Source organism: Periplaneta americana, chromosome 1 (assembly GCF_040183065.1).
Source record: "Periplaneta americana isolate PAMFEO1 chromosome 1, P.americana_PAMFEO1_priV1, whole genome shotgun sequence".
NCBI lineage: Eukaryota > Metazoa > Arthropoda > Insecta > Blattodea > Blattidae > Periplaneta > Periplaneta americana.
In genome coordinates, this window is record NC_091117.1 from 92555716 (window position 1) to 92581090 (window position 25375).

Consider the following 25375-nt stretch of genomic DNA (forward strand, 5'->3'; position numbering starts at 1 on the left):
TTCAAGTATAACATTAACATAATTATTTGTATGTAATAGTTATTGTTGGTCTATTTGTAAAATTCTCGATTAAGATAAGTTGTGTAAAAACTTAATTAGGTATTAATTAATATACTTAAATCCCAAATACTTAATTTATACTTACTCTTTCCGATTTACTGCTATTATCCACCGTCTTTTCAAATCCATTTCATGGGGTCGTGATGGAAAACTACAAAACTTCACATTTTGCTCTGTATTACAATATCTATTATTACAGCCAAAACCATAGAACCCAATTTTGCTGGACCGGTTTGACATTTTCAAAAATAGCAATCTAAAGGCAACACTGTAGGAAAGATTGAATAAATGTGTATAAAATAACCCTACTCTAATCTTCCAGCAGTTGGAAGAAATATCAAATGCATGAAACGTAAAATATTTGTGTGTGTATTCATAGCATCTCTGATATATTGTACAAGTCGTGCTTGCTGCAGATAGCAGATAATCGCAGGGTTAAATGTGGAAATAAATACAATATAAAGTACAAGATCTCAATTTTTAAGATACACTATATAGTGAGTGCATACAATATAAAACAATATTTTGAAAGACATATATACATGATGTGTATGATATAATATAATATAAATAATATGAAGGAGGTAATTGATTGTGCCTAAAAAAAAGGAAAACTGCCGCAGTGGAACCTCGTCTTTCTCTTGACAAGTTCTACGAGAACCAGGAAGGGACCAAAAGTGAGTTAAAAGAAGTAGATAACGAAACAGCATCATCTTCAGGAGCCGAACAAAGAAGATCTGTACTTGAAGAAAATCCGAATGATAACCCTAATGATTTTTGTGCGGATCTTGCTCAGAAAATTTCGAGGATGGCAATCATGGTGAAAGATGGATTCAGTGTGTCAATTGTGATAATGGTTTCATGATACATATCAATACCTTTCAAAATATAGAAAGAATTTTAATTGTTTGAGTTGTAAGTACGAATTTGACTGAGTTGACATTTCACTGAATATTCCTAAATATTTTGAATATAAGGATTATCACGAAAATACCCTTGTACTATTACAAAATTGTACCAGTCTTTTGATTCCTAATTTTCTTTGTTTATTTCTATTGCTTGTTTGTAATTTGTGTATAAATTGATTTGAGGTAAAAATGATATGTAATTTCCTGAAACCTAATAATGCACGTACATTAAAAACACTCATCTTTTATTTTAACCTTACTTTTGTACTAAAATTTTTACTACGAAATTAGCCGAGTCTGCCCTATAACTTCTGTTTTGTTGGGTAAATATACTGGAATACCATTGATGAAAGTTCTACAGTATATAATTTCCCGGAAAGTTTCCAGAATGACCGAAGTGTTGCTCTCTTTGCTCCCTTGCTTACAGCCGCAAAAGTACACACGTATTGCTTACACAGTGTTGTATTTTATTTTATTTTATTTTATTTTAAGATGTGTACATAACAGGCCTACCAATTACAATGTTCACTTATAACTAAGATATTAATTATTAAATACAAAAATTACATATATACGCAAAGTTAAGATGACAAAGATAATATAATGATATAAATACAAGAAACATAAAATAATATGAAGATATATAGGAACAAGAAAGTCAAAATAAAGTAAATATAAATCTTAAAACAAAGTTAATACGAATGAAATAATAATCTTAATACAAAACAACAGAATGTAATATAAGCTATATCATTTTCAGAAATTTATTACAAGTGTATTTGAATTGTTTAAGACTCATATAAAATATATCTATTTCTCCTAAGCTATGCAACCTATTATAAGTGCGTAGAACTCTATAAGTAGGACAATAATAGTATGAATTTGTATTTACTTTTGGGATAAAATATATTATGGTGTTTGTAAGAAGCAGTGTATGGAACATAATGATAAATATTATCATGTATATTAATATCTTCTATTTTATTATTTATTAATTTATATAAAAATAGTAAAGCATTGCAATCTCTTCTATGTGATAAGGTTGAAATGTTAAAAACTTGAATCGTTAAATTGTATGTTTCATATTGTGAATAATTAAAACTTTCTAAAATACAGGTATTTTAGAAATTTATTTTGAACTGGTTCAAGCAAATTTATATGTTTAATTATCGTCCAAATTATGGAACAGTATTCTAATGTTGACCGAACTAATGCATAAAAAAGTTTCTGTAATAGTGGAATATAAAAATATTTAGAGTTAGGAGAGATAAAACCTAGCATTTTATATGCATTACAAACAATACTAGTCTAGTAATATGCTTGGAGAAGTTCATGTCTTTGGTCAATAACACATCCAAGTCTTTAATTTCTGAAATATAATTTAGCTTAATACCCTTGATACAATAGTGATACGAAAATCTTTTGAACTTCTGGGGAATGTAATTGCATTACATTTAGTTATATTAAATGGCAATTTATTAAATTCGTTCCATGAATTGCTTTAAATATTTTAAGTGATCTGTAAATAAAAGAAGATTTGAAGAATAAATTTTATCAACAATATCATTGATGAATAAAAACAAGTTAAGACACTAGGCTAGAACCTTGAGGAACACTTGCTCTTATTCCTTTTGAATATTCAAATTTATGAAAAAAACAACCTGTGTTCTCTTACTTAAACATGAAATGACTAATTTTAACAAGAGTGCAGTAAAATTATAGTAACATATTTTTTTCATTAATATGTCATGAACTATTTTATCCGAAGTTTTCTGAAAACCAGTATATGTCACGTCAACCTGTGTTCTTTTATCCAGATTGGAAAGTACATAATGTGTAAAATTACGAAGATTGGTAACAGATGATCTCTTTGGCATAAATCCATATTGATTCATCCATTCTCATTAGCCATCGACTTATAAAACGGAAGTCGTCTAACCTTTAATGCCTTTGTTAACACTGATTGCAAAACAACACCACTGCCACTTTTACTTTTTCATAATGTTAATAAGATTAATATGAAGCGCTGACGAATATATCTTTTTTATTATTTTACTGAAAAAAATCTTGGTTATTTTTACAACATTATTTATTAATGTACGAGTAGAACTTTGCACGATCAATATGCGAAATAAATTGCATAATGAAGTGAAAATTTAAATTTGTAATGATACCAACACAATCATGTAATTTCCCAAAATCAATAAGCTAAAAAGTTGCTTCAAAAGGAAAAAATTTCGATGAAAATTTATAATTGTAGCACTGTAATAGTAAAAAAAAAGCAAGCAAAATCAATAAACTAAACGAAATCCTTAATAAGGGAACATTTTTCATTAAAATTTTCATCACCATCTGTAGGTCTATTTCGAACCTTACGTGATTAAGACAGTCACAATAAAACAGTAGATTGAAATAACACATTTAAATAAATATATATTTTTCGAACATGTACAAATAAAACAGAAAGAAATGTCAAAGATAAACATGCTCCTCACAGTAATTTCCACATAATAATAACTTTTCCAGTGAGGGTCACCACAAAGATCGTGAATACAGTACAGTTATGTTTTTTAAGTCGTGAGTTAAAAAAAATAAATAACTCTTGAATTTGAGATTCGCTTGTTTTCAAAATGTCATATTGAAAAATATCTTTCCTGAAAATATAAATGACATTGGATGATATGTAAAGAGTCCCTAAGAATTTGTAATAGGATTTTATGTTTTTGAAAAGTTTTGATTTTAATTTCATTAATAGCTGGTTGGTGGAACCTCTCGCTCCAAATAGCATATTTTTGACGGCCCACTGATTAGTAGGAATGTCATATTTAGAAGAATGAAAAGGTAAGCGTGGTTCATATATTCTTTGTTGACCTCGCCTGCTTGTGAGTGATTTCTCTCAAAGCGGGTGGTTGAATCCAATACCATGGCCTCATCCTTAACCCTGTCGATGGCTATATTGTCCGCGCGCCTGTTGGAATCCGCGGCTGAAATGCAATGAACCTCTTTATGAACCTCCCAACCAGGTGTCTTAAAACTCCTGCAATGAAAACTCGTTGTAGGCATACTGGCTGCAACGAGATAGAAACTATTGATCACGTATTGGGATTCAGCAAGATTATAAATATGCACAATAATAAAAATAAAGATACTAATGCAAATGTAATGCACACTAATAATAACTACCTAGACAATTTATTTACTATTTCATTGGAGATCAGGCCTATTTTATTATTTGTATGTTTCTTTAATAAGATCCGAAGCTTTCTCCCCAATCATTATACAAGTAGCTGCTGGATTGCCGCTAATTATTTTGGGCATAATTGAAGCGTCGGCGACCCTCAGACCTCTCACCCCATGTACTTTCAGTTCGGGACTCACAACGGCAGAGGGATCTGTTTCAGGACCCATTTTATTAGTGCCTACGTGATGATCACAAGCGAAGAGAAACTCTTGATCGGAAATTCTTTGTGGAGTAAATGTACCATTTTCTATATCTTCCTTTGTAATAATAAAGGTGGTGTTTATCATAAAACCCGCTTTGCGAAATGCTGCTGTTTGCGCAAGAGCTATTCCAACGTTATAACTGTCGATTAGGATATCAATATCGTCTTTGTTTGAAAGATAGTTGGTATAAATAAGGGGAGAAGCAAAGGGATCGGTGGTATTTATGGTCAAGTAGTTGTTGAATTTCGGTCGCAGAAGTAGTGAATCCATTCTAATCGAATCGTAATAACACACAGGATATGATATGTGAGTACAACTTAGAAATGTAAGAAATGCAATTGACAAATCCGGATAATCAGTATTTTTGTTTGCGTACTTTGACTTTACATTCGCATAAATATTATCTACTCCGAATGCAGACCAGGGACTGTTACTTGTATTCTGGAAATATAAAAATTCATCTTCTAATATTTTCAAATCACTAGGAAGAATTTGAGATTCTTTTTTAAGGCTAAAATATATTCCTGGAAACAATATATGGTCTTGAAGATTATAACCGACCTTCAGATTCTTAATGAGTTTAATTTTCAAGGCTTCCAGAGTTTCCTTCGGGCCTACGCCAGACAGTAAAAGAAGATGTGGTGAATTAAAAACTCCTGCACTGAGGATGACTTCCTTTTTGGCGAAAACCTCTCCCGTGATCGTTCTATTGTTCTCTATAGCGTATGCAACTCCGTATGCTAGTTTAGTATCCGGGTGAATAAGGACTCTGGTAACCCTTACATTTGTGACAACTTTAAGGTTTTTTCTGTGTTTTATAGGTTGGATGAAAGCCATGTTTGTGCTTTGGCGCGTACCGTCTGACTGCATGGATTGTAAATGCATCACCCCTGTCACATTTTCTGAGTTTATATCCACTATAGGATATCCAAGTTCTTGAAATGCGTCTAACATTACTGGGATGTTTTTATCTAGATAGGGAAATCGTTCAACGTCAAGGTATCCTCCTCTACTATGATGCCTGGTGTCCTTGTAGATGTCTGGATCTCTGTTGTTTTCAGATTTCTTGAAGTATGGGAGCACATCTTCATAGCCCCAACCCGTGTTACCTGTTTGAAATATATTTATCAATACAAATTGTTAGTAAGATTTATGTCAGATACACAGATTTGAAAGCAAAATATAATATACTAGGCTAGCATTAAATTAATTATAATTACTCGTGGACAAAGATTATGACCGATTTAATTGCCTTCTCAATGGCGTCCAAGCGTTGAAGATCTACCGAAATTTTACATCACACTCTCTTTATAGGTCTACTTCCATCTGGTTGTGTTATCTGTTTCTAATTTATAAGCCACGAATATTCCACATACATGAATTTATCTACCAATAGTTTTCCAGATACCGTCGATGTTTACTGATCATACATACAGAAAGGACATTGTGAAAGGCTTCTAACCGAAGTGTGTAGTAGCGTAATGGTATAACTTTAGACTACGAGACAGAAATTACCGTGTTAGAATATCCATGATTGATTGATTGATTTTTTTATTATAATTTTCTGCTTTGTTTCACGTGATATTAATTTTATTCCACTATTAATGTCGTAATATTTTGCCCACATTGTGTTCTATCAGTATGGTGATTCACATTCCGAGCACTACTTAATTTTAAATCTAAATGCCATCTTTTTTTATTTTAAAAGGATTCTGAATTGTTACATGGAATGTAATCATTAAGGAACAAAGTTTGGACACCAAAACTTTGTCTAGAGGCGGTTATATTTTAAGGAACACTGACTGTAGCAGGGCTGGGCATCGGGATCGGATCCAGACTCTGAACGGGGACGCTTAATATTCATCCGTCACTGAATCAACGCTGCGCGGTTTTCGGCGGGGAAGAAAGGGGATTAAGAGAAATCATATGGCTCCCCGTGAGAAAGTAGAATCCGCTCTTGCTGCCCAGCCCTGGACTATAGGATGTCGTTAGTTGTTTACTATACTTATCTACCTTCAGTTTCGTATGCAAAATGAAAGACGTCACTTGAAGGAAGCTCTCTTCATTCGAAGTTTAATGGGTGCGGGTTTTGTATTGTTTATTGCTTTCTAATACGCTACTTTCTGTTTAAAAAATAAACCTTTGGTAAAGAGTTCAGTTGTGATCTAGTGAATGTACTATGAAGGTGTATTAAAATTCCGTCAATAAAATTTGTTACTTTGCCTGACTATTTTTAGTCAAGGACATATGCTTATTATGGTGTGAAGCTTGTAAGTTAGACATAAAATTAATAAACGTCGTGATTTACGAAAACATTGTGACTGTAAAAGACACATAGAACATCTGAAATTGTTTAGTGATTCGATTTTCTATCAGTCCACTTTTTATTATGATCTGTGTCTGATGCTGATATGTGCGAAGAAGTTGAAAAATCCATGAAATATGAAGAGGAGTATGTGAATCAGATTCCTCTAATAGAAGAAGTAGTGGACAGTTGCATTATTCATTTAGGTGGGGAGTGTAGCGAAGAAGAAGAAGAAGAAGAAGAAGTGAGCAGCGATTCAGATGGAGATTTATCGGGAGTAAAGGAGATCTCTTTACAATGACTAAATAGAAACTCAATTGTGTCTTCCTTTCATTGTTTTGTTCATATTGTGTAGATAAATAAGTGATCTATTTTTCTCGATTTATAGTGAAATATTAAAATTTAATGACAACACTATAATCTAAATTTGGACACACATAACTAGAAGAATGATGGAACATTGGTCAATCATATATGAATAGGCCTATACCTTTGCAATTAGAAAATAAATCATCAACACCAATATTATTAAACGAGTTATTATGTATTAAAATACTGCTCAATATATTATATGGAGGATGCATCTTAAATACATTGTCAAGAGGTCAACTTTTCAGATAATGTGACTATACATGGGTATCGGAGCGTTGGTGAGGCCCCTTCGTTAGCTGTACTACCTTCCCTCTCCCGGTAGCTTCCTAGCACAGTCTAGTATATACAGTCGCGAAGCTCAATACGTAGTTAATATGCAAACATTACATAGTTGCTCACCACTAGGATCGCTAATATCGCCTCATTACAGGCAATGCAAAATAGAACCGTCACAGACTATTGTTCCTAGCACCTTCAAAACTCAAGCTTCGTGACTGTATATAGTAGACTGTGTTCCTAGCTTGAGTTATCTGTAAGCTTAACCATCTCACTGCCACAAGAACGATTGCAGTATCTTCGATCTCGCGTAACCTACAGCTTGAAGTCGAAATTGGGCAACACATCATTCATTGCATTGGAGCAGTTTCGACCACGATTTAACTAATGAAAGTTTAAGTCAGAAAAGTAATGGTGATTTAATATGGACAATGAAGGTTGGTATACAAAGATGAACATGTACTTACTTACAAATGGCTTTTAAGGAACCCGCAGGTTCATTGCGGCCTCACATAAGTCCGCCATCAGTCCCTATCTTGAGCAAGATTAATCCAGTCTCTACCATCATATCCCACCTCCCTCAAATCCATTCTAATATTATCCTTCCATCTACGTCTCGGCCTCCACAAAGGTCTTTTTCCCTCTGGTCTCCCAATTAACACTCTATATGCATTTCTGAATTCGCCTGTACGTGCAACATGCCCTGCCCATCTCAAACGTCTGGATTTAATGTTCCTAATTATGCCAGGCGAAGAAAACAATGCGTGCAGTTCTGCGTTGTGTAACTTTCTCCATTCTCCTGTAACTTCATCCCTCTTAGCCCCAAACATTTTCCTAAGAACCTTATTCTCAAACACTCTTAATCTCTGTTCCTCTCTCAAAGTGAGAGTCCAAGTTTCACAACCACACAGAACAACCGGTAATATAACTGTTTTAGAAATTCTAACTTTCAGATTTTTTGACAACAGACTAGATGACAAAAGCTTCTCAACTGAATAATAACAGGTATTTCCCATATTTATTCTGCGTTTAATTTCCTTCCGAGTGTCATTTATATTTGTTACTGTTACTCCAAGATATTTGAATTTTTCCACCTCTTTGAAGGATAAATCTCCAATTTTTATGTTTCCATTTCGTACAAAATTCTGGTCACCAGACATAATCATATACTTTGTCTTTTCGGGATTTACTTCCAAACCTATCTCTTTACTAGCTTCAAGTAAAATTCCCGTGTTTTCACTAATCGTTTGTGAATTTTCTCCTAACATATTTACGTCATCCGCATAGACAAGAAGCTGATGTAACCCGTTCAATTCCAAACCCTATCAGTTATCCTGAACTCTTATTGTATGGTTTCGTAACAAGCTGTCTTTACGGTGATGGGTTGTTAGCCCTTCGCCCATCCCCCAAGCTAAAGGACCACCCCTTATCGGCTGTCCACGACTGCTTATTTAATATATTCGCAGCTACCCTCCATATCTGGAGGCCGTCTCCTCTATCCGCAACCTGAGGACGCACCATGCCGTGGTCATAGGTACCCACAATACATGGAAGATGAACATGTATCAGAAAAATATGTAACGGCAGTTCGCATTCTGCAAGTAGGAAGGAAAGTTGTTTTTCCATTTCATGGAGGGAACAGGACTACCAATAATCAGTGTTTACAATTTAAATCCTGAGGGAACTAGTGCATGACATCCGTGAATTTGATTTTAGATGGGATGGAATGGAACTATGTATTTAGGAGAGAATTGGGCAAATTCGAAATTATTCTGTGTATATCTGTAGTGAATGAATTATAATGAGAGATGAAATTATGGTTGAATAATTTACTTAATGCTTTTTATTTTGAGGTATGATTATACAAAGATGCTCACCTAACTCGGCCCAGTGATCATAGTCTCGCCGGTTGCCCCTGTTGTATATCATTCCATTTATCGTCGTTGTGCCTCCCAGCACTTTTCCTCTTGAGAAGGTACACTGTTTATCTCCACAAGAGTTCTGAGTTGCACCCTTGAAGTTCCAGTCAATGTTTGTGCCTAAAGAATACCAATAGAATGCTGGTATTGTGGTGGGCTTTGGTTCTTCGCCTCCAGCTTCCAGTAGCAATACAGACCACTCCGGTATTTCTGACAATCTGAAGTGTGAAATTTTAAAGTTACGAATATGAAAAAGAATATACAGTACAGCAAATCCGTGACATCCTGAGACAAATTTTCTCTTAAATTCCTTCCTTGAGTTCGTTTATGCGTGTGGACATGTTTCGGACATTCGGTACCTTAAAGAATGTCGTCATACAAACCAGTCTCACTTTCTCAGATTAGATTCTTATCTTGCAGTAAATGTTTGAAAATACATATCGTAATTACTAACAAATAGTTATTTATCAACAAGGAAGTAGTAGCTACCAGTCGAGGACGAGTAATTAAGTCCGAGAATGGTCAAATCTAGAATTGGAATATCTCAGTCCCCTAACTGCTCATTGTGCAACTCACATCAAGAAATGGATTCAGAACACCTCAAAATCTGTGCTTCAGTGGCTGACCATGACAATATCTTTGAAATATATTGAAGTCCAAGAGGTCAAATGACTTTATTGTCAAACGCCTGGCATTAGAAAACAACAACAAGAACAACAACAACAACACTTACATTCCGAATTGCTTATAATATTTTGTCCAACTTCTACGTAAATCTATTATATTTTCAAACATTACCTTGGATTTGCATCTGTAAATATCAGTGAATGCATTTGAGTATTCTTTTGTTTTATTAAAAATGGTTTGACTTTACATCTGTTAATATTAGTGAACGCGTTTCAGTATTTTTTGTTTTATTACATTGTTTCTTGCTATAGAAGTTGTAAAACTGTTTACACATAGAGAAGTGTGGCAGGAATTTTGAAAATTGTATTGTATTTATTAAAAATGATTTCATTTGGTATTCAAGAAGCACCAAGAGCTGCTTGTGAGTTTTTACAGCCACAGAAATTAAAAAAAAAAAGATATGACTATTCTAACAAGATTTTTAAGGAATGGCGTGGTGTTAAAGAACCGATTATTTATTTGTGAACCTCTTTATTAGCATATTTCTTTGAAAAGTCGGAAATAGTAAACACACCGCCTAGTTTGTGGTGTGAATATTCTATGTTAAATGTAACTCTTTTCTTTTTTTTTTTAGTGGATTATTTTACGACGCTGCATCAACTTCTCTGGTTATTTAGCGTCTGAATGAAATGAAGGTGATAATGCCAGTGAAATGAGTGCGGGGTCCAGCACCGATAGTTACCCAGCATTTGCTTATATTGGGTTGAGGGAAAACCCCGGAAAAGAAATTAACCTGGTTTTTTCCCTAACCGGGATTCGAACCCGGACCACCTGGTTTCACGGTCAGAGGCGCTATCCGGGTAACTCTTTTTATTGAAGATATTGACATACCATATAATAATAATCATGTAAATGTTGTAACCAATATTAATACATATAATAATTGCAATTTGTTTCTATAAATTTCAATTGTCGGCAGAAGAAAGAATGAATGAATGTATCTTGGCAATTGTTTTTACTTACCTCCCTAGGGAGATGAGTAAATTGCTTACCTCTCGTTGCGTATAGAAATCAAAGAAATGACGGTAAAATAGATTTTCTTCCTTAGAATCAATGTAATAACAATATACTTACTAGAGTAGGAGTGGGAAATAGTACATTATGCAACGAGCCTATAATGGTAGTAATTAAGACGCGAGTATGTTTATGAAACGAGCGCAAACGAGTTTCATAATTTTCATACGAGCGTCTTAATTACCATTATAATCAAGTTTCATACGACTTTTTATGCTCGACCATATTTCTAACTTGAAATTATTCATAAGTATTCATGCTATTCTTATCTGACTGAGGGGCGGAACTGACCTTGTGCAATACCTCGTAAATTGTGAGATGTGCGCAGACGCGAAAGTATTGATTTTTTCCGAGAAACAAATGTCGACATTGACCTTGATATAATCTAGACAGTAAAATAAACATTAATCTTGATATAACCTTGAAATTGAATTAGACATTGAAAAACGAGATGACAAATTGAATTTATTTGAATATTATTTACAATTAACGCTAATTATTATAGTAACAGAACTGACTTTATTTCAAATATAGGTGATTTATTGTGCAATTGGTGCTAGTTGTCTTTCAGTTGCATATCCGAGAATAATCGATACTTGCGCTTTCATATTGCTACAATGGTATTTTCTGATTGGTGGAACACCTGAACTTTAATGAAAGGTGTAATTTAATGAGGTCCATTAAAGGGCTGCTACCAGGTGTATAATTACTACAGTTCGGCATGGTCGAGCATAAACATATTTATGGTATTTTGAATCGTAAAGACTGTTTAATAGAGGTGCATCTTTGTAAGCAAAATACGACTTAACGGGTTAGCACCTTTTATTTTACACTGCGAATAATTAATAAATTAAATAATCATTAAGAAAAATAACTAATCCACACAAAAACTTACATATAAAATAATTTAAAAGCAAACAAATAAACATGAATAAAACTCATTAAGCAAACCGCAAAACAAAAATTGGACTTAAAAAAAAATAAATAAAGATTATATTTAACGGGCTACAAACGTTTCATTTAACATCTCTCTCACCCCCTTCTTTTTTCGCCATTCATTAAATAGTTACAGCTCCTTATAATATCGATCTCGCGATTTTCCTGGTATAGCTCTTTGGCTTGCTTGTTCTGCTTGTATCAATATTCGTTAGAAATTTCAATGCAATCCATTCCTACAAATTAATCTCAGACAAAACCATTTGTAGTGAACACTTTTGTTTTATTTTCCTATCATGGTAACCGATTACGACGTTTTTCCTGAATTAGTAACTGATTAAGACGTTTTTCAATTGTTATTATATCTACAAATTCTTAATAATTTCTGTTCCAGCAACATGCAAAATATAAGTATTAATTTATTTTCTCTTAAGATATAGCCTACGATTAAAAATATCATAAAACGTTGTACAATACACGACCGTTAAAGGAACTCAAAATGCTCGCATGTTAAGTTCTACATATCGTTCTTGTACCGTAAATAACTATTGCATGTTAGTTCATCGATGTGTAGTAGCATGTCTGACCGTGTAACGAGCGGTTCTGGTTTGAAGTCCTGGTTAGGACAAGTTACCTGGTTGAAGCTTTTATGGGGTTTTTCCTTAGTCCATTAAGAACAAATGCTGGGTAAATTTGGGCGTTGGACTGTGGATTCATTTCGCTGACATTATCATCTTAATTTCATGCAGACGCTAGATAACGTCGTAAAATAAACCAATTAAAATATTTGACAATACAGTAATAATATTATTCAATTGATTAAACTGATCAAGTACAGAGAGATTATTTAGTCCTGACAGCTCAGCGACGCGAAAGAGGGGAAGTAATAGGAGTAGTGGGGAGAGTTCTGGAGTAGAGATAAGGACGAGCGGTCGGTAAAGGAATGCATTACATCTTAACTCTACTGGAAACATAGCGCTAATACCGCATGCGTGACATCCAATCGCTCTGACTGCAGGCAATAGACTAACCTGAACTTCCCTTAATGGACTCGCCTGACCCAGGCGTACATCGGCGGCGACTGTCAGGACTAAATAATCGTACTGTAGCTACTACAGAGAGGGTTGTCCTTACCCGTGGAAAAATATCTTTCCCGTCTAGTGGACGAGAACCCTGTGATTCCTGCCACACGAAAGCGGTAATATGCGGGAAGGTGGGCGGATGGTAGAACAGCACGTGTTATTCATAGACTAATTTTCACAACATTGAAGCAATATGAGGCAGATATTTTACACTTATTATTTGAATATAATACATATTTCGTTCTTGACTCCACAACTTGGCTAGGTACAGTCCAGTCAGTTGAAGAGTGCAGTCAATTGAATTGGGTTCAGATGGATCGTAACAGATACACATTAAAATAGGGAGTCTTTATATATGAGAATTATATTAAAAGTGTCTGTAGTAACAGTAAGAAGCATTCCCAGAATCTGCGTCTTTCTAAACCATGGAGTTTGCGGGACATAATCAGGAAATTAGCAGAGTTAGGATTTTTATTTGATAACAAACCTCAGACGCGCCATAGAATTCTGACTGATGAAATTTAGGCAACATCAGTGACACTCTCGAAAATTTGCCGCGAAAATCTCTCAAACATTTAGCGTAAAACGTTGGTTTATCTAAATCATCAACAAGAGTCACAACAAACTTGCCCAAGTGTATGAATTGAAATCGGGTAATTCTGATAGAAGAGTGAAATTCTGTAAATGGGTGTTGCAGAGTATTCTTACCAATACAAATAACACTTACAAAGCAGCTGTTTGCCCACCAGACTGCCTCATATTGTTTCCAATTGGTGATAATTAGGCTACGAATAACACATGCAAAACAGTTGTAGGCCAACGTCGCCCGCCTACTAGTCCGCCTATTGCGGGTTCAGAATGGCGGGAACCACAGCATTCTTGTCCGCAAGATGGGAGAAGAATGCCTCGTGGGTTAGTGAAAAACCTCTATATACAGTGCGGTCGCGTCACGCTTGATCCGAAGAACGCGGGCGAGAGCAAGCCTGTAGAGCGCCAGGTAATACGTGGCATTTTAGATCCGTAATCTCTGGTGTATTGCACTCATATAACTTTCATTAATTTTATTAATGGCATGCGCACAATCACCATTTTATTTCACTAACCTGTGATGGAAGACTTGTGTGCTTGTGTACTTCGTTTAAATACGTTTTAAATGTGTGTGCAGCGCATTAAATTAGTTGTTTAGGTAATTGAAATGCCTGCTGAAAAGTTGACTGTACAACAACGAATATTTGTGTACGAAACTTACATCAAAACAGATTCATGCCGACAAGTGTGTCGGCAATTTGTAGAGAGATTCGCCGATATTTGACCTCTAAATAGAGATACAGTTCGAAATCTTGTCATTAGATTAAGAGAAACTGGAAGGCTGAACTCTAAAATTCGTAGGCCAAAACGAAGGGTTCTAACAGAAGCAAAACTTGATGATATTTCTGAATCACTTGAACGTTCTACTGATAAATCTTTATGTCATGTTGCACAAGAGTAGGCGTATCAAAAACTTCAACTCATACGGCTATAAAAATAAATTTATAAATTATAGACATCAGCTCAAAGAATTTTGAGTGACCACAAGGGTCCTGAATACAATAAACATGTATAATAATGTGATGTGATACATTAAAGAAAAAAGAAAGTTAATTGTTGAAGGCAAATATAAGTTGATTAATTGAAATAGAGATGATGATGTAATATTTGAAGAGAATCCTTGATAATATTTATAAGAATAGACATTACATAATCAAAAGGAATGTGAAGTTCCTTAAGATAATTCCACGTGAATTTTGTGATTGAACCTCTACTGCCAAACAGCAAACCAATGACGGACCATTGTTTAAGAGGGACGTTGTACTTTTGAGAAAGATACGGCAGACAAGGTTCATATATGGACTTCTTCTCAATATCAACTTCGGTGGCCTGATTTAGGTTTCTTTCGAAACGGACAGTAGGGTCAAGAACAAGAGCCCGTTTCAAGCGTCCGTTGATAGCAATAATGTTTGCCCGTCTAAAAGAACCATCTGATGATACACAATGTACTTCCTCATGAATCTCCCAATTTAAAGTTTTTAACGATATCGCCAAAGCATGTCGTACACGATGATGTCTAGCATTGATCAGCAGCTCGCCTTTGGGGCATTGTCCAAGCACGTGTCCAAGTGTTTCAAGCTCGCTACAGTCTGGATGACGGCAGCGGGTTGTGCTTAGAGTTCTGCCCGGTATTGCAGTCCAAGAATTAGGGCCGCATGACAACGGAAGTCGAGTTAATTTCTGCAATTGTGTTTTACAAAACATTGTTGAGAGTATTGTTAATCCACATTTAATCATTTCTCTGATGAGGCGTGGTTTCATTAAGGCTACGTGATTATGTATACAGAACAATAATAGATTCTGGTGCACAGAAATCCGCTCTGATTGAATACTTCACTTGAAGTCAATGTAAGTAACATGCTTTCAATTCTACAGTCAAACTCGTATCTTGCTTACCTGTTAGCTATAACGGATCCCGATGCACCAGCACCAACAACGATGAAGTCGAAGTGTTGTTTATTAATGAGTCTTTGGGTCTGGGACACATCTACATCAACTTTCGCGTTGATAATTGCAGTCACTAAACTTAACAGTGTCTGCAGCGAGTTGGCGGCAGGACAGCTGTCCTCAATGTCTGTCATTCTGCATAGGAAATATGAGATAGTGCGATAAATACAGTATTTTCCTGAACTTATAAAAATAAAGGAATTAATATTTATGAAATGCAATTGATTTTTATCCAACTGTAATTACAGGAAAAATGATATATACAGTAAAGACAAGGCAGAAAATCTGAAGAAGCACAAAGTATAGATTTAAACAAAGCGAGTCGAAGGCAGCAAATAAGGGAAAGAACAAGAGTACAATCAAAAGTCTATAAAAAGATATGTTATGTTACTATATAGGATAAAGCTGCGTAATTTCGTGATACTCCTAATTCCGTGATACACTTTTTAACTGAATGTTACGGGATTGGATACCTTGCTAGGAAGTTCACCGATGTCTCAAAAGTAGGCGAAAGATGCACTGTTTCGAGAAATATGTCTATCTTTAAGGTCGAACGGTAAAATTTTGACTGACATTCAATTTAAGAAACGTGTCACGGGATTAGATATATCACGGAATTAGGCAACTTTACCCTACATCCTTCACTACGAACAAACATAGGGTTCTCAGACGTCCCGTAAAATACGGGATCGTCCCGTTTTTCGCTAATGCGTCCCGTTGTCCCGAAAAAAGTCTTCGGGACAGCTTTCCGTCCCGTATTTTAGAGTTCTAAATTGAGAAAAAATGAAAAAGTTGCAATGTCTATTCTATATTACAAATTACAAACACCGCACTTCATCATTGCAGGTGTCTGTATGTGGGCTATTATGAAACAATTATTTTGAGTTATTAATTTCTCAAGGCGAGTGATGACAACACCAAACGATTAAATGAAGTCTCGGTGGATCGTTTTAAAAGTACTGAATGAGAACTCTCAAATTTGAAGAGGGGTAGTGGAGTTCATTATGTGTAACCCTGGAACAAATGCGTGTGTCGAAAGATTATTTTCTCACATGAACGCTCTATGAAAGGATGAGAAAAATAAAAACAATAAAATCAATGCTTGTTATAAAATCATTCTTCAGTCAGGATTGTGTGGTTGTTGATGACATGATTCTTCAAATTAAACAATTGTTAAGGAAATTAATTCTTCAGAGAAATATTGAAAGGCCAAGGCGGATTGATTTATAAGAATATTGTCACGTGAGTAGTGTATTTTGTAGTTATTTCTATAATACATTAGTATAAACAATTTCAAGGCAACTTACATAAAGAATAACTGATAAGTGTCCCGTATTTTTTTTTTCAATTTGTTTGGGAACCCTATACAAACATTTTCAACATCCACTGTACATCCAGTAACCACTCCACATTAACCACACTCATTACTCGGTCCCTAAAACTTAGTAAACTGGCTCTGTAGTTCACTGTACTTTCACTACAAAAACACTGTACACACTATACTTCACCGCACTTACACTACTACATACTGTGCACTCTCTAAAGCTCGATTTCACTGTAAATCTAACCCATTACTCGGACACAATAACTCACTGCATTTTTACTATTATGCTCAACGCACTCACTATAACTCACTCACTTTCACTTTCAATCTAACAAATTGCGAGTATTTTATATTACCGCCTATTAGTGATGCCCTTAAACCTACCTTTTAAAATACAGGGACATTATTTTATTTTTACTTCAATTTTTATTGTACCTGAGTTTTTGAATGTACTTCACTCCCACCCCTTCTACTAATGAAGTTCAACCGTCCTCCACACAGATCCAAGACCGCATGTACAGTCATAGTAGCCTTACGGTCATAGTAAACAATACGTTCCAAAAATATGTTCGCGTTTTCCAGTGACGAAAGAGCTTTCAATGTTGAATCATTTTCGCACAGGTACTGTCGTCCATTTGCCTACGTCGTATCCCGGTTTCCCCCACCAGATTTTATTCGCCAGCTAGTGGCTGGGCTGTCTTAGCTCTTTTCTGAAAGCATTAATTTCTGTTAGGAATTGGACGTCTACGTAATATTATATAACTGTTTAAAATAATTTAAATAAAAGGGACTCGTTAAGTAATTAACTGTCACGTGATTTCCTCCCTTTCTACAATCCTATGGCATAACCACTTGAACGGACAGTAGAAAGTATGTCTGAGTAATTTTATCTTTTCGGATCGGGCAGAAGTGAAGATTGAACTTACAGTACGTAAGGTACTCTGTTATAGAGTAGGTACAGAATTATTTCAACATGAGTTACTAGTACGAAGGGCGGAACTGGTAATTGGGATTAGGTACAATAGTCTACAGTGCTATAATATGCACATTAGAACTGAAGCCTTATCGAAATGAACGGCCACCATTTTCAAAAATGTGTTTAAATATTCATATTATGATTATTTTTCAATTTAACTTCTTTCTCTATATTGTACGCCAATGTGCTGTAGACAGTATAATATAATATACTGCATAATGAATACGTTCGCATGGATAACTCAGTTCGTGAGTAAAAGCACTTATTGTTAATACAGTACTGTATTTTGATTAAACAAAAACCTAATGAAAATTATCGAACTCAAAATCGCCTATTTCCTAGTTTACGTAAATGGATGAACTACTTTTCTTTCCTCCTATACCTAGTAGAGTGATTTGTTTGTGTTTTACGCCAGTATCATAGTATCATCGAACTACAGTCGTGGAAGGGGGTAGCAAACTGTGTTTCCATTTCATTAAAGGTATAGCCAGGTTAATATTAAAAATGATAGTAAAAATAAAATGATGTCCCTGTTTTATTTGTGTAAGTCCTTCAGTAAGTCTGTAGGTAAAGAATTCCAGTCACTGAGAGTAAGGTTGAGAAAAGAAAATTTTCCAATGTTAGTCTTATATTTTATTTCCCTCAGTTTTTGTGAGTAATTGTTTTTGAAGAGTAAAGGCCGGTTCACAATAAGCCGGGAACTGAAACGACAACGAGAACGAGAACGGAAATAATGTTAAAATACGTGTATTTAAATGTGAGCGTTCACAATAGTTAATTGTGAATGCTCATATTTAAATACATTTATTTTAACAACATTTCCGTTCTAGTTCTCGTTGCCGTTTCCATTCCCGGTTTATTGTGAACCAGCCTTAATTTGACAGCTACAACCTACACGACATATACACTAAAGTCTGATATACAATACCGTCCCAGGTATTGTTGCTTGAATTTAATGAAAATACACATTTAAACTAATTTTCGTTCGTTAATAAACATGGTAATAGTCGTTCGTTTCGCTTTTTCCTATTAAACGTAGTGATAGTCGTTCGTTTCGCTTTTTCCTATTTTATGAAATATACTGACTTGAAAATCGTTGCTACTTCTATCGCTTTTGGCGCGCACTCGGATTCTTATAGTTCGCGATACCGTACCACAGCTCTCGCATTAATGCTCTAGTCTAGTCAATTTTTTTCTCTTGATTCACATTAATGCAGTATAGTACAATCCATGACATCTTTCACTCATTCGTACACCGTCCAAATCCATAGGTATGCAGCTGGAAGTCTAGGAACACGACTGTACACAATATACGTACATTCAAGAACCGAAAGGTGAATTTGGATGTAAAGTAAAACAACGTTCAACATGAACCTAATCCTTGAAGTGAAGAAGAAGAAGAAGTAAAACAACGTGTAGACAATGATAAGCTATTTTATGCCGTGGTCGATCAAGTAGTCGCGGTAAACTGACAAAAAAAATGACGTGAGAAGATGGGTAAGAGTTGTTTTCTCCCGGATGTAAAGAAAGCCACACTATTACTTCTGGTTTCTTTGAGTGGTCAGTTAGATGACACTGTATTTACTTTTGAAGGAGTAAACAATACTTTACGGGGTAATAAAATTAAAACATAAATTATCTCTCTAAAAGCTACAAGATTTTTGCAACCCTTGGATGTGTATTTTTTTAGGCAATATAAAACAGTAATTCGAAGGCTAGAAGAGTATTTTATACATAAAATTATCTGTGAAAACATTCCAGACACATTGCAGGCTAATGACAATTGACATTGCATTCTGTTGTATATCAACAGTTTCATTCATCAGTCTACTAACAAGGGAAATGTTTCGGCTCGAACAGGAATTTTTGATTAAAAATTTGTACAGAGGCTTGCGTTACAATGATATGAAGACCGTAAAAGCATTCATTTGTATAAGTCTCTGTTTGGTTGGTATTGGTCAATACACTTCTTTAAAAATGTAGGCCTACATGAGGATTTTCTATAAAATGCATAAAACAGCATGGAGCAGAGCAATAAGCACAACACGCAAAAGCAACACCTGAACAATCTTCTGAATCACACTCCATTGCTGAAAAATCAAATGCCACTTGAATTACATTTTTGAAGTCCGAGACTTGTTTAGGATTCACGTAGCCAGCTGACTGCCAGGAATACTGAAGCACAGGGCGGAATACTGGAGCAGACAACTGGTTATGCATAACAGAGTGCATTTTCATTATAAACACTCGATTTACCAATTTAAGTTCTGGATTCCCAGCAAGAGTAATTATGTAATCTGTTATCCTCCGAGCATATACTTTGTATTGTCTAAGGAAATAGATATTCAGAGTTTGGATATATTTAGTTTTTTTTTCAGGTTGAATGATCATACATTCAATGTCCTAGCCTTGGAATGATTCATTTATTAAGGTTGTGTCCTTGTGCGCATTCAATGAATCACAAAACAGTGTACACTTTTGATTAGGTGCAATATTTTCAGACAGAACGTTGGAGAAAAATATTCTTAAATGGGCTTTAGACATTTTACCACTCGCACTAGTTTCTAGGCTAGGCTAGGCTTATGGGTAAGATGTCCCACCCTTTAACTTGTGCAGTGCTCTCCCCACCCCTCAACTTGTACAGTGCTCTAACAGACAAACCACACATTACACAAACGAAAACTTTTGGGAGCTTTACAGAGATCTAAGGTTGGGCCTGTATACAAATTTTGGATACGAAATTCCTGTTCGAGCCGAAACCCTTCCCTTGTAAGAGACACGGTGAGTGAAGGTTGTGTGCGCAGTAGACAAGCATCTAACCAGTGTTGTTATAGTGGAACTCTCTTCCGCCTCAGTTTAACTTCTGTTTACATCACGACGTGACATTAACTTTGGTTTTGTTTTCTACTTCAGTGTATTATTATAAATTATTAACATTAATAATAACCGTTAACGAGAACAGAGTGTTATACTGTAAACATGTCAACGTATAAACGTGTCAACACAATGAAACTCAACTTTGAGCCTGCAGCTACAAGACTCGCAGCATTAGAAATTCACCACTGCGCAGTGGTTTGTAAATTGTATTGGTTTTAACATCGATCAAATAGACACTGTACAACTTAACAGCAGAGAACGAACAATTGATGTCAAGGTAATGTGTCTGTTATATAAGAAAACTTGTTACCTAAATTTGAACAACCTCAGACTTTAGGTATGGAAGTTACAATATCGACTGCAGACGCATATTCGATAACAGTACGATGTTTTAATCTCCCACCAGAAGTATCTAACTCTGTATTACTCGAACGAGGCCAGTGGAGTCCTGTAGCTTGGAGTGCTTCTTGTAGGCCTACTGCTCCTGCGTTCGTAGAGTGTCAACGCGATAGTTCACATTACGCCCGCGGCTCCACTCGCCTCGGTAGAGTAATACAGGAGTACTTAGTAAATATGGAAAAGTATTAGATATAAAAAATGAAAGATGGAGTACACATTATTTATTACCAGTTAATAACGGAATAAAAGCAGTTCGAATGGAAGTTAAAGACAACTAGTGGCTGGTAGTAGCACTGCTGCTTCATAGAGGTTGAAAACCACAATAAAATGCTACCGTAATTTCCCACAACTATGGTCCTGGAACACAACTTTGGTCCACGACATTCAAATTTTGCACTCTGTAACATACCTAGTTTATTCACATTTTGGCTCTACTGTAGTTTGAAGTCAAGTTACTACTATTATCTAAGAACGATCCATGATACTTCTGGGCCACCTGGTTTCGCGGCCAGACGCGCTGTTATTCCACAGGTGTGGATCGTAGTAATGTTAAACGCAATCTGGGCTTTGTATGGAACAGCGCAATAAAAATATCTGTTAATGGATATCTTACGACCCCAGTGAAAATAGAGAAAGGTATTCGACAAGGATGCCCCTTATCCACCATTCTTTTTGCTATCACTATTGAACCCCATATTAGATTAATACATGAATATGTTTCAAGCATTAGCATCAACAAGTACACAGCTAGAATACACACCGTAAGAGCTTATGCTGATGACATCTCTTTTCTCACATACAAGATCCGAAACACATACGCCCAATTAAAACAAATGATATCTTACCATATGGAAGCTTCAGGAGTAAAGTTAAATTATTTAAAATCATCCTTACTCCCTCTTGGTAAATGGTCTGTGGAAGCATCACTCGTAAATATACATAACAAGAAACAAATTAAAAGTTTAGGTATTGTTTTCACATGCATGAGGAAACAATAGAAATTAATTAGTCTAAGATTGTTGCAACAATTAAGTAGAAATTTAAATATAATACAAAGAATTTGGCATATATATATGCCATAGCCCTTGCAAAAATCCGGTACACAGCTAGAATACTACCATTACCTGAAAAAATTGCCCAGCGGATTAAATGAGCTGTTGGTGTGTGTTTATGGAAAGACCATCTGTATAAGGTGAATAGATTGTAGATAAGGAACGACTACAAACAAGGAGGTCTTCGCCTCGCTGCGGTCAGTAATAAAGCAGAAGCGATAATGATGCGACACTTCACAAAAACACAGCACGGACAAGGTGGTCAACAGGATGTAGCCTTCTGGAACCATTACAGCAACAACAACCACATTACCATAACCAAAGTTCCGAATAGTTTCTCCAGAATATTCACACGAATGACAGATCTAGGTTTAACACATCTGAATAATATTAACATCACAGTTAAGGATATATACTTACCTATAAAGGACCCAATACACACTTATATATACAGAGTCAGTCAGGAGGAAAGGTACAGTACATGGTTTGAGGGGTGATAATATTGGTGATTCTGAACAAAAAAGCTGTATGAACATATGTCCTGTTCTTAACGGTTTCGGAGAAAACCAATGGAAACAATGAGGAACATGAAAAGTGCAGTTGATAGTAAATTAGAACATTGTTACCTTATTATCTGTTTAAGTGTGTACTTTTTTTTTTTTACAGAACATGTTTAAAAGTCCACCGTCAACTTCAATGCAATTTGCAGCTCTTATAGACAGCTGCTGTGTTGTTTATCTGAGCTGATTCGGACATTCCTTTACTTGAGCAAAAGCATGTAAAATGAGAGCGAGAAGTTTCCACTTTGTGCTTGTAGACTTCGCTCTTATGCCAACTCCACGCACAATAATCCAATGTAGTAATGTCGGATGACCTCTGTGGCCAAGAAATGGCTCCATCGCGACCGATCCAACGCCCAGGATACGTGTCATTGATCCTACTACAAAATAATGTCGTTTTGGTTGTGTCCGCATATGAGAGCTGATGAACATGAGACTGACGCCTGTGATTTTCAAACAGCTGTATGTCGGATTCTGTTAAGAACAGGGCATATGTTCATAGAAACTTTTTTGTTCAGAATCACCAATATTACCACCCCCCAACCCATGTACATTTCCTCCTGACTCACTCTGTATAATGAAAAAATATCCCAATTTACAATGGTTGAATATATGGTGAAAAGTCAATGCCCTCTACATATCGCTTGACTGGAAAGAAAATGCATATTGTGTATGAATAACATTGTTCTCACTGAAGAAAAAAGTATAGTCACAACTTAACAGATTCACAGGCCTGTAAGAAACGTGGACACGTTGGAACGCTACAACATCTTCTCACAAACTGTATGAACACAACACCTGTGTGGAAGTGAACTAAACAACAACTTAATAAAATAGATTCTCGCACAAATCCAAATGATCATCTAAAATTAATAAGACTTTTTTGACATCGAAAATAAATCTAATCGATATGTTCAACTCTGGCTAGCAATGTGTGTAAACTACTGTATACTTAAAAAGGAACAGCACTACCTGGCAGACTTAAAAACATTTTTAGTCAGAATAGAAGATCTTATGTCAACAAATTCGACAAAAAAGTACACAAAGACAAAGACAGTTAATGTTATTAGATCTGTAAAGACGTTAAGTAACCTGTTCGTATGCTTTTTATGTTATCATGCTCTGTGTTTCTGTGTTTTACAGTATTTATTGCTGGAATATCTGTCAATGGTGCAAGGGTTTCAATTTATGACAGTACGGAATGTGACAATCTCTGTGAAGAAACTTATGACATGTTAATGTGAAGCTATAATATAACTGTTTTTCATTAGCAAATTATGGAGGCGTTTTTTTCGCTTTCAGATAAAAGTTGATTCATGGTATTGCTGTGTTAAGTCATTATGTGTATTATTTTCCTCTTTTATTTTTTTTATCAAACCTCATTTAATAGTAATGTGACATAAAAATTATCTAGAGTTATATAATCTTATTTTGTTTGACACTTAAAACATTTAATTTGTAATAAAAAAAAATTCACCTGTCCTCAAGAACATGCGTGGCAGAGGTGTAGATATAAGACAAAGAAACGTGTGAGAAAGTTTGATAACGTTCTTGCAGCAATGTTGCGTTGTTGTGTGTATGTTACAGAAGAGTGTGAAAAACCAGCGTATATAAAATGTTTGTACTGTTCACTGGCTCTTTGTTCCGACCACTTCATTTTGAATTATGCTATTATATTTAAGATTTGTCACAAAGTTAATACAAATTCAGTTTGAATTAAAAATATGAATTTCAGCAAGAGTACTCTATTAATGTGAGTTAAGAGAAAACAATAGATTAATGCATTAATTCGAGAGCTGTGATGCGGTGTCGCGTACTATGAGGATCCGAGTGCACGCAAGAAGTGGCATAAGTAGCACCGATTTTCAAGTCATTGTATTTCGTAAACGAGGGAAAAGCGAAACGATCGACTATCACCACGCTTCTTAACGAACGAAAATTAGCTTAAATATACATTTTTATTAAATTAAAACCACACGACCTGGGACGGTTCGCTTGTTAGTCGATATATAGGCCCTACATTTTCCAAACTCACTGCTAATTCCCCTCGTTTGTTTTATTTGTGATAATCCTTTCTTTTCTTACGTATTTTCTGGTTTCTTTGTCCGTCATTTCTCTTTCCTTCATCATTCTTTCGATAACTTAATTTTATAGTCCATTAAATTTTTCTCTATATACTATGTTTTGTTCTGTCGTCTTCTGATTTTCTTCCTATGCATGTAGTACAGAGATATGAATTTTTTCTTATCACTTTATCTTCTTCTATCTTGATACCTATTTTCTATTTTTTTTTGTCATTTATGTTTGTTTTCCGCTCTTTCTATACTTCTGTTTCTCTTTTCTTCTCTTGCCTTTTATTGTCTTCTAAATTTTTACGCAATATTTAACTCATATAGATATCATCAGAAAACTTTGTTTTAGTAGATTTGTCTTCCTTGATCTCATTATCGTAGATCCGTTACTTATATCACTAGAAACGTCACGTTTAAACGTTTTATCTGAACATACAGTACAATGAACCACGCTGTGTTAATTTTTAAGGAGTAATAAAGTTAAATGGGAACCTATTACTTTTTATTGTAAATTCTGCTGCTTCGACTTTTAAAAACATGGAACAAAAAGCTGATATCCATGTTCTGTATTACATTT

The 25375-nt window shown here is 35.1% G+C and overlaps 1 protein-coding gene across 2 annotated transcripts in view; it reads right to left on the reverse strand.

Annotated features, from left to right (window-relative positions):
• Nucleotides 1–3375: 3375 nt before the first annotated feature.
• LOC138698327 (glucose dehydrogenase [FAD, quinone]-like) overlaps nt 3376–25375 on the reverse strand; it is a 32370-nt gene continuing 10370 nt past the window's right edge. Inside the window, exons 1-4 of one of the 2 annotated variants that reach the window (XM_069824180.1) lie at nt 22239–22446; nt 15488–15673; nt 9243–9502; nt 3376–5521 (exon numbers count right to left, since the gene is read on the reverse strand). In XM_069824180.1, the coding sequence (XP_069680281.1) occupies nt 4197–5521; nt 9243–9502; nt 15488–15672 (1770 nt within the window). In that variant the 5' untranslated portion in view covers nt 15673; nt 22239–22446 and the 3' untranslated portion in view covers nt 3376–4196. Of the gene's footprint in view, nt 5522–9242; nt 9503–15487; nt 15674–22238; nt 22447–25375 lie in introns of those variants that run through there. The other variant, XM_069824170.1, reaches the window with a different exon arrangement.